We start from the raw sequence: 11,580 nt of genomic DNA on the forward strand, positions 1-11,580 counted from the left end.
TAGGAACACTTGAACTGTTCAGATCTATAGAGTGAAAAGGGTTTTCGGGAATATCAGGGGAAGAACTTGTTGGAAGATTTGACCTTGACCCTACTACTGAAGGAGAACAGAAAGCAATTGGTTCAATCTCACTAAGGGTTGTAAGCATTTGGTTAGAGGCAGACGAAGAATCAAACATTTTATCAAGACGAAGAAAAGAGTAGCAGTATTGAAGAATAAAAACAATAGAGATAAAGGCAAATTTAGCCTCCTTTTCTTTTAGAGTGAAGGAATATTGCAAAGAGAATTAAGGATTGAAAAGGAGAGAAAAAAAGGTTTAAAAAGAACTAAAAAATGGTGCCACGTCCCTATTGATTTGACGCGTCGCTTGGAAAGTAAGCGATGGGAATAACGGTCAGAATAACCGATGACTGACACGTGTCTTGATCAACGGTCACTTTATCTCATTTTGAAATTAAAGTACAAATGCTAACCTCGACTAGGACCAGGTCCCGTAACGCACCTTTATCATCATTCCTCAACTGTTCTAGCATGTCTTTGCTTTGCTAGTCCCTCATGAATGTATACCTACAATAGGTACAAAATCGATCTAACTTAGATAATATATTATTGAAACAGAGGATACCTGCACTGCAAGTTTAGCCATCAAGGAAATTCAACGATTGAATGTATGGAGATCACTGTAAAGTCATCATGCCCAACTTCAACCTATTACTCTCAAATTGATCTTTGCTAAGAGCCTTGGTGAAGATATCTGCAATTTGTTCCTCCGTTGGACAATATGTAAGCACAATATTTCCTTTTTCAACATTGTCTCTCAGAAAATGATGTCTTACATCATTGTGCTTGGTTCTCTTGTGTTGAACAGGATTCTTTCTCATACTGACTGCACTAGTATTGTCACACATAAGAGGTATAGCCGTGATGATTACACCAAAGTCCTCTAATTGTTGCTTGCTCCATAACAATTGTGAACAACAGCAGCAGCTGCTACATATTCAGCTTCGGCTGTTGAAAGAGCTATTGAATTCTGTTTTTTAGTTCCCCATGAGATAAGTGAAGATCTAAGGAAATGAGACATCCCAGAAGTACTCTTTCTGTCAACTTGAAAACCAGCAAAATCAGCATCTGCAAAACCAACAAGATCAAAAGTGTCACCTGCTGGATAGAAAAGGACCAGGTCTCATGTCTTCTTCAAATATCTTAGAATCCATTTTGCAGTCTTCAAATGTGAATCGCGAGGACATGCTTGGAATCTAGCACACATTCCAACACTATATACAATATCAAGTCTGCTAGCAGTCAGATACAATAAGAATCCAATGATTCCCCTATACATGGTGTGATTCACAAGAGAATCAGATTCATCTGCTATAAGCTTGGAGTTTGTTCCCATAAGAGTATCAATAGGTTTAGAGTCAAACATATTGAATTTCTTCAACAACTCCTTAATGTACTTCTCCTGGCTGATTGAGATTCCATTTGATGATTGCTTGATTTGTAACCTCAGAAAGAAGGTCAATTCACCCATCATGCTCATCTCAAACTCCTTTCCCATTAATGATGAAAATTCTTAACACAAATGCTCCGATGTAGCTCCAAAGATAATTTCATCCACATATACCGGTATAATAAGTAATTCTTGTTCTCTTTTTAATAAGAATAAGGTATTATCTATTTTCCCTCTTTTAAACCCATTTTCAGCAGAATCATTGACAATCTTTCATCTGGGAGCTTGTTTTAAACCATATAGAGCCTTATTCAATTTGAACACATGATCTGGTTACTCAGCATCCTCAAACCCAGGAGGTTGTTTAACAAACACCTCCTCTTTTAAGTCTCCATTTAGGAAAGAACTCTTGACATCCATTTGATATAGCTTGAATCCAATGAATGCTGCAAAGGCTATGAGAATTCTGATAGCCTCCATCCTTGCAACAGGAACAAAAGTTTCATCATAGTATATTCCTTCCTCATGATTGTATCCTTGAACAACTAACTTGGATTTGTTTCTAGTAATCACACCATTTTCATCAAGCTTGTTTCTGAAAACCCATCTGGTTCCTATAACGGTTCTGTCAACAGGTCGAGGAACCAGGTACCACACCTTACTTCTTTCAAACTGATGAAGTTCTTGCATTGAATTTATCCAATCTGCATCACCTAATGCCGCTTTCACATTCTTAGGCTCAATTGATGATATAAACACCGAGAATGCAAATAGATTTCTTGTTTTTGATCTAGTGTGAATTCCAGAGTTCATAGGTGAGATAAGATTATTAAGTGGATGTGATGAACTATGTTTCCATCCTACTCTGAAGGTCAACTGGTGCAGCTGATCAGTATGTTCTTCTTCTTCAAGAAGTTCATCATTTACTGGAGAGTTTGAGATATTATCACTTGAGTTCAGAATGGTACCAGGTTCCTCTTCACATTTTTCAACTTCATCAGTCTTTTCAGATAAGCTATGATCATTGTTGTCATTCCTCAACTGGTCATTTACAACAACTTCACTTCCTTCAATTTCTTGTGAATTGAAAAACTCAATCAACTCATCTTTCCATTTCTGCTTTGAACCTTCAAAGGTCCACATAAATCCATGTGTAGCAGCTCCAAAACTGTTGATGAAGTTACTTGCTTCTTTGGCTTGAAGGATGATCTGATTTGTTTTCCTTTTACACAGGCTTCACCAATTTTGTTTTCACAAAATTTCAACTTTGGCAAACCTAGGGCCAGGTCCTTAGAAATCAGTTTATTCAATAGAGATGAGCTCACATGCCCTAGTCTTCGATGCCACAGATCAGCATTTTCATTTTGAGCAGTAAGACATGTCAGATCATTTCCATGAGATGTTTCTAAGTTAGTACATACATGTTTTTACTTTTATAAGCAGTATGAATCACTTTCTTTGTAGTTAGATTAACTACAGTGAACTTCTCAGAAGTAAACTTCACTTCATTTCCCTTATCACAAATTTGAGACACACTCAAAAGACAATACTTTAACCCACTGACATGATACACATTTTCAATTGATTCTGCAGGAGATATTCCCACTCTACCAACTCCCAAAATATACCCCTTTTTTCCATCACCAAAAGAGACACCTCCTCCCTGAAGTGCCTTGAGTGAGAGGAAATTTTTGATATCACCAGTCATATGTTTAGAGCATTCACTGTCCATGTACCAGCATTGACTGCTGCTCCTCTCACTCACCAGCAGCAAGAATCACTTGTTAGGCTTGGGAACCCATTTCAATTTGAGTTCCCAGAAAGCAGACAAAGGAGTGATTAGATTGTTTCTAACCCATGAGGTAGTTTCAGATTTTTTTTGACAAATGATTTTGAAGCAGAATCGGGTCCTTTCTTTGAAAACCTTTTTGTTAAGAATTGTTTTGTGGGACCAGGTCTCTCTTTTGATACCCTTTGCTTCTCTGTATACTTTGAGAGTCTTTCATGTGACTTTCTCCAGGCAATACACTATTCTTTTAAATGCCCATTTTTACCACAATGAAGGCACAACAAATTGTCAGACACAAATACATATTTGTTGTGAGGATTAAAAGGAGGAGTATTATTCAAACTTCCTAGACCCTTCTTGTTAAAATTACTTTGATTTGTTACGTTTGACAACAACTTAGAAGATTTTATCCACTTAAGAGATTTTTCAAGTTCATTTTTAAGTTTGACAATATCTCTTTCTAAGTCGTTGATCTTTTCCAAAGCAAAACCAAGATTAGTCTCAGAGGTTTTCAGTTTTTCTTCAAGTTCAACTTGTAAACAATTAGACTTTCCTTTTGCTCTTCAGCTTTCTCATTTATCAGATGCAACTGTTTTTTAAATTTTGTTTTGTCAAATCCAGAGAAGCCATTTTATCTTCAATTTTCAGCATTTTCTCATCCATTTTATCTCTATTTTCATTTAAACTTTCAAGCTCAGCATTCATAATATGTCTTTTAGAAGTTAACTCAATCACTGAATCAATCATAAAATTTGCTAATGTTCTCAATTTATTAAGAGAATAAGTATTCAAATCATGTTTCATATCAAGTAGAGTTACCTTGTCCTCATCATCTTAATTTTCTGAATGAGCCATGAAAGCAAACATCTCATTGAATATGGTTTCCTCTTCATGAACCACCACCATTGACACATCATTTGGTTCATCAAGATCTTTTGAGTCACTTGAAGAGTCTCCCCATGCAACAAGAGCTTTCTTGACCACATAGTCAGCAGCAGCTTTCCGATCATTCTTATTAAGTACCATGTCCCTTCTTTTTTCTTTAGCACTTCTTGATTTTTGATATTCTTTGTTTTCAGCTTTGAGTAATGGACAATCTCTTAAAAAGTGTCCAGCTTTTCCACACTTATAACAGGTATCATTTTGAGTGGCAGTTCGAGGAACATTTGCTCCCTTTTTAAAACATTTGTTTTTTTTTCACAATCTTCTGAAATCTTTTGATGAGATAAGCCATATCATCATCATCATCACTGGATTCCTCTTCAGATTTGTAGTTCAACATCAAGGACTTATCTTTCTTGACTTTCTTCTTTGACTGATCATGACTTCGATTTATCTCATGAGTCTTTAGATTTCCAATGAGAGCATCCATTGTTAACACTTTCAGGTCTTTTGCTTCAGTAATAGCATCAACCTTACTTTCCCAAGACTTGGGAAGGATTCATATCAGTTTCCTAACTGGCTTGCTTATACTGATAGGTTCTCCAAGACTTCTCAACTCATTTGTGATGGATGAGAGTTTAGTGAACATTTCATGAATAGTTTCACCTTCTCTCATTTTGAAATTTTCATACTGAGATGATATCATATCAATCTTTGACTCTTTCACTTGTTCAATTCCCTCATGAGCTGTTTTTAAACAATCCCAGATCTGTTTTGAAGATTCACAGGCTGAGACATGATTGAACTCATCCGGTCCTATCCCACAGACAAGAAGTTTCTTTGCTTTGTACCCCTTTTCAATCTTATTCCTATCAGCTTCATCATATTTTTGTCTAGGCTTAGGAACAAGCCTAGTTTTTTCACCATCTTTCTCTTCAATCATAGGAATAAATGGTCCATCTAGGACAATATCCCATAGCTCACTGTCTTCAGCCATAAGGAAATCATGCATTCTGACTTTCCACCAACTATAAAAGTGTCTATTGAAACGAGGAGGTCTAGTTGAAGACTGACCCTCTTCCAGATTAAGTGGAGCAGTCATTCTAGAACATAAATCACTCTCCTGGTGTTAACCAGATAGAAAGTGCCTTGTCTGATACCACTTGTTAGAATCCGTGCGTCCACTATCAGTCAATGGACCAGGTCCCTTGACACACAAACAAAGATATAGCAGAAAGTAAATGCAGTTTAACAATAGAAGAGTTTTATGTAGAAACCTCCTTGCTCAAGGGAGTAAAATCATGACATGTCTCACATGATTTTCACAACTATTTCACTAATCTTCGCAAGCAAAAGTAAAACCAGTTACACAAATGTGAGAAAAATTTTTAATCTCACCAAAATTTTTAAGCTCTATCGCTTGATGAGCCTAAGTAGAAGTTATTCTACCCACTAAGCTATCACTCTAGACAACTTAGAATTTCAACACAACCCACACTGATTCCTTTATAGATTTAGGATCAGTTTACACTGTAATACCAAAAGAATATATTCTCATACAACTACACAATATACGCTTGGGTTTAGGTTGTTCTTGAATGATTCTTCTCTTTCATTTTCTTTAGCCCTTGCAAGAGTTCTTGAATGTAGTTTTTCAAGTTGCATAAACTGAAGAACCATGTTTAGAAAGATGACATTGTATAGACAGGTCCCTTTCCTTAAACTCATGTCATTGGTTGGAAAGGTCTGACTTTTCTGAAGCAGTTGGGAACTGTGCACCATATTTCTATACCTTCTCCAGTTGGCAGTCAACGAACTGTTCAAGTTGAGAACCAGGTACCTTTACAAGATCCCTCAGATTGTTACATCATCAAAACTACAAATAACAGTTTGTGAACACCTTAAACCATAACCAAACCAATAAAATATTTGTTATTAGGAGCTTGAATTCTTGGTCATCACACAATCTAGCTAAGGAATTATTTTCCTTGCCACTCCAAATAGTATACAAAATTTCATACCCTTAAAACATTCAAAGTGATCTCATGAAGATAAATATTACTATTATATAGAAGTGATATAAATTAGAAATACCAAGGGTAAGGTTTTGAATATTTTTATTTGCAAGGGTAATATAGTCATTATACCATACAAATTTTTTAGCAAACCATTCGTACCTCTTCATTTTCTTCCAGAACGCTCTCTCTCTTTCCTGATTTGATCACCTTCCTCTTTTTATAACTCTATCTAATAATAATAAAAAAAGTTGACGCAATCCTATGCTATTTTCATATGATCATCAGGCTACCACCATTTTTAATATGCTTACTGATGTTCTTCGGCTTCATCTTCTTCTTTGTGTTTCTCTTTTCCCCCTTTATCAAGGTTTGCCAAATTTCTTTTTGTTCTCTTTCAATTTTATAATTCATGGCTAAAATTAATGTTAAGGTGTGTTAATTACAATATTTGGAATCACATGAACATCAATTAGAAATGTACATTTTATGTTTATAGGAGGTTGAGTCTTCCTCTGAATAAGTGGCTCAACTGTCATTCTTCATTCTAGGATTAACTGGGTAAGTTTTATATTTTGGATTTGTTTTATTAATTTCCATAAAATTGCTGGTGAAGACAAGAACATCCGAGCAAAGACAATTTTATGGAAATTAATAAAACAAATCCAAAATATAAAACTTACCCAGTTAATCCTAGAATGAAAAATGACAGTACGAGCCGCTTATTCAGAGGAAGCCTCGACCTCCTATAAACATAAAATGTATATTTGTAAGTGATGTTCATGTGATTCCAAATACTGTAATTAACACACCTTAACATTAATTTTAGCCATGAATTATAAAACTGAAAGAGAACAAAAAGAACCTTGATAAAGGGGGAAAAGAGAAACACAAAGAAGAAGATGAAGTCGAAGAACATTGAGGGGGAGAGTAAGCATATCTGGAAATGGTGGTAGCCTGATGATAATATGAAAATATCATAGGATTGCGCCAAATTTTTTTTTATTAGATAAAGTAATAAAAAGAAGAAGATGATCGATTCATGAAAGAGGGAGAACGTTCTGGAAGAATATGAAGAGGTACAAATGGTTTGCTAAAAAAATCTGCATGGTATATTGACTATACTACCCTTGAAAATGAAAATATTTAAGACCTTACCCTTGGTCGTCCTAATTTATTACATTTCAGTATATATAATAGTAATATGCACAAGTACATAATTCTTTTCTTTGTTTGAGAGGTTGAAGATGCCAGCATGATCTGGTGACAACATACATACATATATATAAAGCAAAAGAATTTGCTTTTTTCCTACTTTCTTGAAAAAGAAGAAAAATATGTTTTTCCTTTTTTGGGTTAGCATTAATATCTCTATGTTGATATATTTATAGATAGTATACATATCTATTGGGAGGGGAAAAGAATATTGGATTTAGTTTCATCAGGTCATCTACCAACTTCAATCACTCACCAACAATATAAAGAGATAAATCTCCATTGAGATTTGACTTTCTTTTTTCAAGAATAAGTCATATTCAGTATATCTGACTACAAGAAAAATGACTTTTAATGAAAAGAAACCCGGTCGTTAAAAATTCATATGCAGTCGTTAAAGGTCTATAACGATCGGAAAAAAAATTGGTCGTCACCGGTCGTTAAAAGCTCTGTCGTTAAAAGTTAACGACCGGATTGCATAACCGGTAGTTAGATATTACTTAGCGACAACCATAAATCTGGTCGCCACATTTACTAACAATGGCTACAAATTCCCTTCGTTGATGGTCATTTGATCGTTAGTACGTTGAAGTAAAATAAAAATTTCTAGCCGTTACAAGTATGTTCAGTGGTCAGATTCTTTTTTTGATTACATTCGTTGATTTTAATAAATTTAACGACCATGTTTGTTTCACAAATTTAGTTTCAAATAAAATAGTGTTTATCCTCAAGCAATTCCAGATCATAATATCTTTTTATTTTGCATAAGCCCTAATATATTTAATATAACATTTAATAAATTTTTTTGCAATGAACGAAAGCATACTGAAAAACTTAAATATAAATATGTGTTCAACACAATATCTAAGAAACATATTCAACATAAGATCTAAACAGCATAGATATTCGACATAAATATTATAAAACACACATGTTCGGCGTCTATCGAATCCTAAAATTGAGAAAATGACATAACTGCTTATATAGGTTAAAACGTCTCTAGATCTAAACCAACAATAATAATTTATTCTTTCTTTTCAGGTGGCTCCACAGTTCTTCAACAAGACGTATAATCTTCATCACATTCTTCATCTGTTTTTAAAGAAAAACAATTTGAGGTCAATTCGTCATAGAATGTCGGATAGCTATAACTTATAACTTTTAAAACATAAATCAATCATTTATAACAAAACTCAACCAAAATACACGGGAAGAAAAACATTCTAACAAATCTATTTCCTAGGAAAGCAAATCATAGATAATTATTTTGTTGCTTTACATGTAACAACAAGAAAATACTTACTAGTTTGATTTCCCTTAGAACCTTGAGCCACTCCAACCATTTTTTTTGCTTTTCGAGATTCAAATAGACCTGCAAATTTAAGTGCAAGTAAAAAACAATCAGGACATCAATTCAACTAACAAAAAGAAGTTACACAAATAAAATAAAATTACAGTATCACTTCTTTGGGAAACTCGAGGCACTTCAATCACTTTTTTGGACTTATCGAATTCAAATGGACCTGCAAATTTTGATGGAAGTCAACAAAAATAAGAAGTTTATTTCAATTAGTAACAAAAAAAATATGAAGGAGATAAAGTAGAGAAAGTTAAGAAGAATTTCTTGATCAAACAGATTAACCAAACTAACTCTTTTCCAAATGATCACTTCTTTGAGTATCTCGAGTCACTTCCGTTTCTCGAAAGAGGGCGTCAGTTTCTTCCATTGGATAAAAATCAAGAGGCACAGGATAATTTTCTTTACTGGCTTATTTCGACTATAAGTTGGTGTAATTAATCTATTTTCGCCAATCATAGTCCTTTTTTTAGCATTAATCCTTAACATTTGTCCCTGACCCTTTGCATAACTAGTCAAAGTGTATTGATTCATTTCAACTTCTTGATGGAGGGGAGCATTGCCTTCCTTTTCCTCAAAACAAGGATGCATATGGTAACTATTATCTGCTAGCTTATTCAAGCATTAACTCTGAATGTGCTCATAGATTTCGAACTTTGACCTAGTCATTTTGCTAAGTCACCTGGTTGAATGAGTTCATGCTTGGAAATTTTTGAATATTTTCCCATTTCATACTTCAGAGTTTTTGACGGATTCATGTGAACCTAGATAAAAAAAATAAGAGCGAAGTCTTCAAAACAAAAGTTCAAATAGGTTAGGGAATTTTTCATAAGAATAAATGTGAACTGAAACCGCATTCAGAAAAGAGATACATGTACATGTAACATAAGTTCCTAGCATGAACCATTACTACTATAGTAAGATCAAGGTGACGTTAAAAACCAAGTGCATTAATAAATTTTCAGAGAAATACTATAAATAGTCATTACCATACAAAAATAAAGTAAGTAAAGGAAAGCATGAAAAAGCTCCAAACCTTAATGAGTTCTTTTTCTTTTCACTTGTAGATTTATCTAAATCTGCTAAGTCATCATCCCTTTTTCCAAATTATCAAAAGAATCACGAGGTTGAACCTTTTGCACTATGTGTCAACCTTTATTGGAATGATAGATAACATAAAATACTTGTGATGCTTGGCTAGCTAATACAAATGACTCATTTATTTTCAAATATCGTCGACAGTTAACACTTAAAAATCCATATTCATCCATTATAACCCCCCTCTTTGATCATATACATCAAACCACATACATCAGAATAAAATCACTCTTCTTCCCCCAACAAATTGTAGTTCAAGAACTTAGTTAACTCGCCATAATTATTCATAAGGTTTTGTTCTTCACCGGTTTCACCTACTACAACCACTCCACAATTTTGAGTTTTTAGATATGGATTATACTCTTTCACATGAAACCTATATCCATACAATATGACCTTTGCATCTTGTGACATATGGCATAAGGCCACGTGATAAAGATAACAAGTCTTTCATTCACTTACTATCATCATATTTGTATAATCCTGCAACCTAACAACATCAAATAGCTTTTTGGAAAACAATATTTAATTGCATTCTTGATTTAAGAAAACCAGTTAATTTCTACTAACCTTTTTTTATAACCAACTAATGAATTTTCTATTCCACTCCACATCTGAACTTTGTTTAGAGGTCTCATTATGAATTTGTGAAAATTCTCTAACAAAGAATTGAAGTTTTACATGTTATTTTAAATTAAACATATCTACAAGGTTTAAATACATTATTAAATTAAAGCAATACTTACTCGAGGAATGGTTGAATTTCATTACAATTATTCAAACTATAGTAATTTGCGTCCTCCAAATCGTTTGAATCAAGTTTGTCTGGTGTGCTACCCTTTAAACTTTTTCCAGGTTCACATTATTGTCAAACCACCATCAGATTCAATTACACCACCATCATAATTTCTCTCCGGATAATTAAACTTTGTCTTTATTGTATTCAAATACCTTGAACATAAAGTAATACATTCAACTGCTAAATATCCCTCTACAATTGTACCTTCAGGGTGAGCCATGTTACCAATAAAACACTTCAAAAAGTGTAGGTATATCTCTATTGGATACATCCATCGATACTGAATTGGTCCAGCAATCTTAGCTTCATCAGGTAGATGAATAGACAAGTGCACCATGACATCAAAAAATGCAAGAGGGAACACTTTTTCTAACTAGCACAATGTTTTTGGTATTTGAGCTTCTATTTGTTCCAACTCCTCTATGCTCAAACATTTTGCACCAACCACTTTGAAAAAAACAGACAACTCAATAAGAAGTTTAGACACAGATTTGCAAAGCATACCATGCATGGAAAGAGGGAGTATATTTTGTAGAATTATATGACAATCATGACTTTTAATCCTGAGAATTTGTTATCCTTAAGATTGACATATTGAGAAACATTTGAGGAAAATCCATCTAAGCTTTATTGTAAGACCCCAAAATGAGATAGGGGGTATATAGACTATATGTCATGAGATTATTAAGTATTAAAATGAGTTATAATGATGTTTAAACATGATATATGGAGTTTTGAGAAGTTTGGAGGTCAAACAACCAAAACAACGTCCAAGGCGTTCAAAAGATAGCCCTTAAGATGCTCAACGTGTGTCTTGATGGGGCCTAGCCTGTCGGACGAGTTGCAGGTGTTTGTTTTGGGTGAAACTTATGTGTAAGGTATAAAACTTGTTATTTTTTGTATTTACTTTGGAAATTTCTGGGTACGACCTCTAAAGGGCCCCGCAAAAGGACCCACAAGAAGGACCCAAGGCTG

The 11,580-nt window shown here is 34.1% G+C and overlaps 1 protein-coding gene across 1 annotated transcript; it reads right to left on the reverse strand.

Moving 5' to 3' along the window:
- Window positions 1-943: 943 nt before the first annotated feature.
- On the reverse strand, window positions 944-1,558 carry LOC109119463 (uncharacterized mitochondrial protein AtMg00810-like). The gene is made up of 2 exons (XM_026029080.2): window positions 1,264-1,558; window positions 944-1,128 (listed from the first exon to the last, which is right to left on the reverse strand). The coding sequence occupies exons 1-2, from the start codon at window positions 1,556-1,558 to the stop codon at window positions 944-946; spliced, it is 480 nt and encodes a 159-aa protein (XP_025884865.2).
- Between the last annotated feature and the right edge of the window lie 10,022 nt (window positions 1,559-11,580).

Source organism: Solanum lycopersicum, chromosome 2, assembly GCF_036512215.1.
Source record: "Solanum lycopersicum chromosome 2, SLM_r2.1".
Lineage (NCBI taxonomy): Eukaryota > Viridiplantae > Streptophyta > Magnoliopsida > Solanales > Solanaceae > Solanum > Solanum lycopersicum.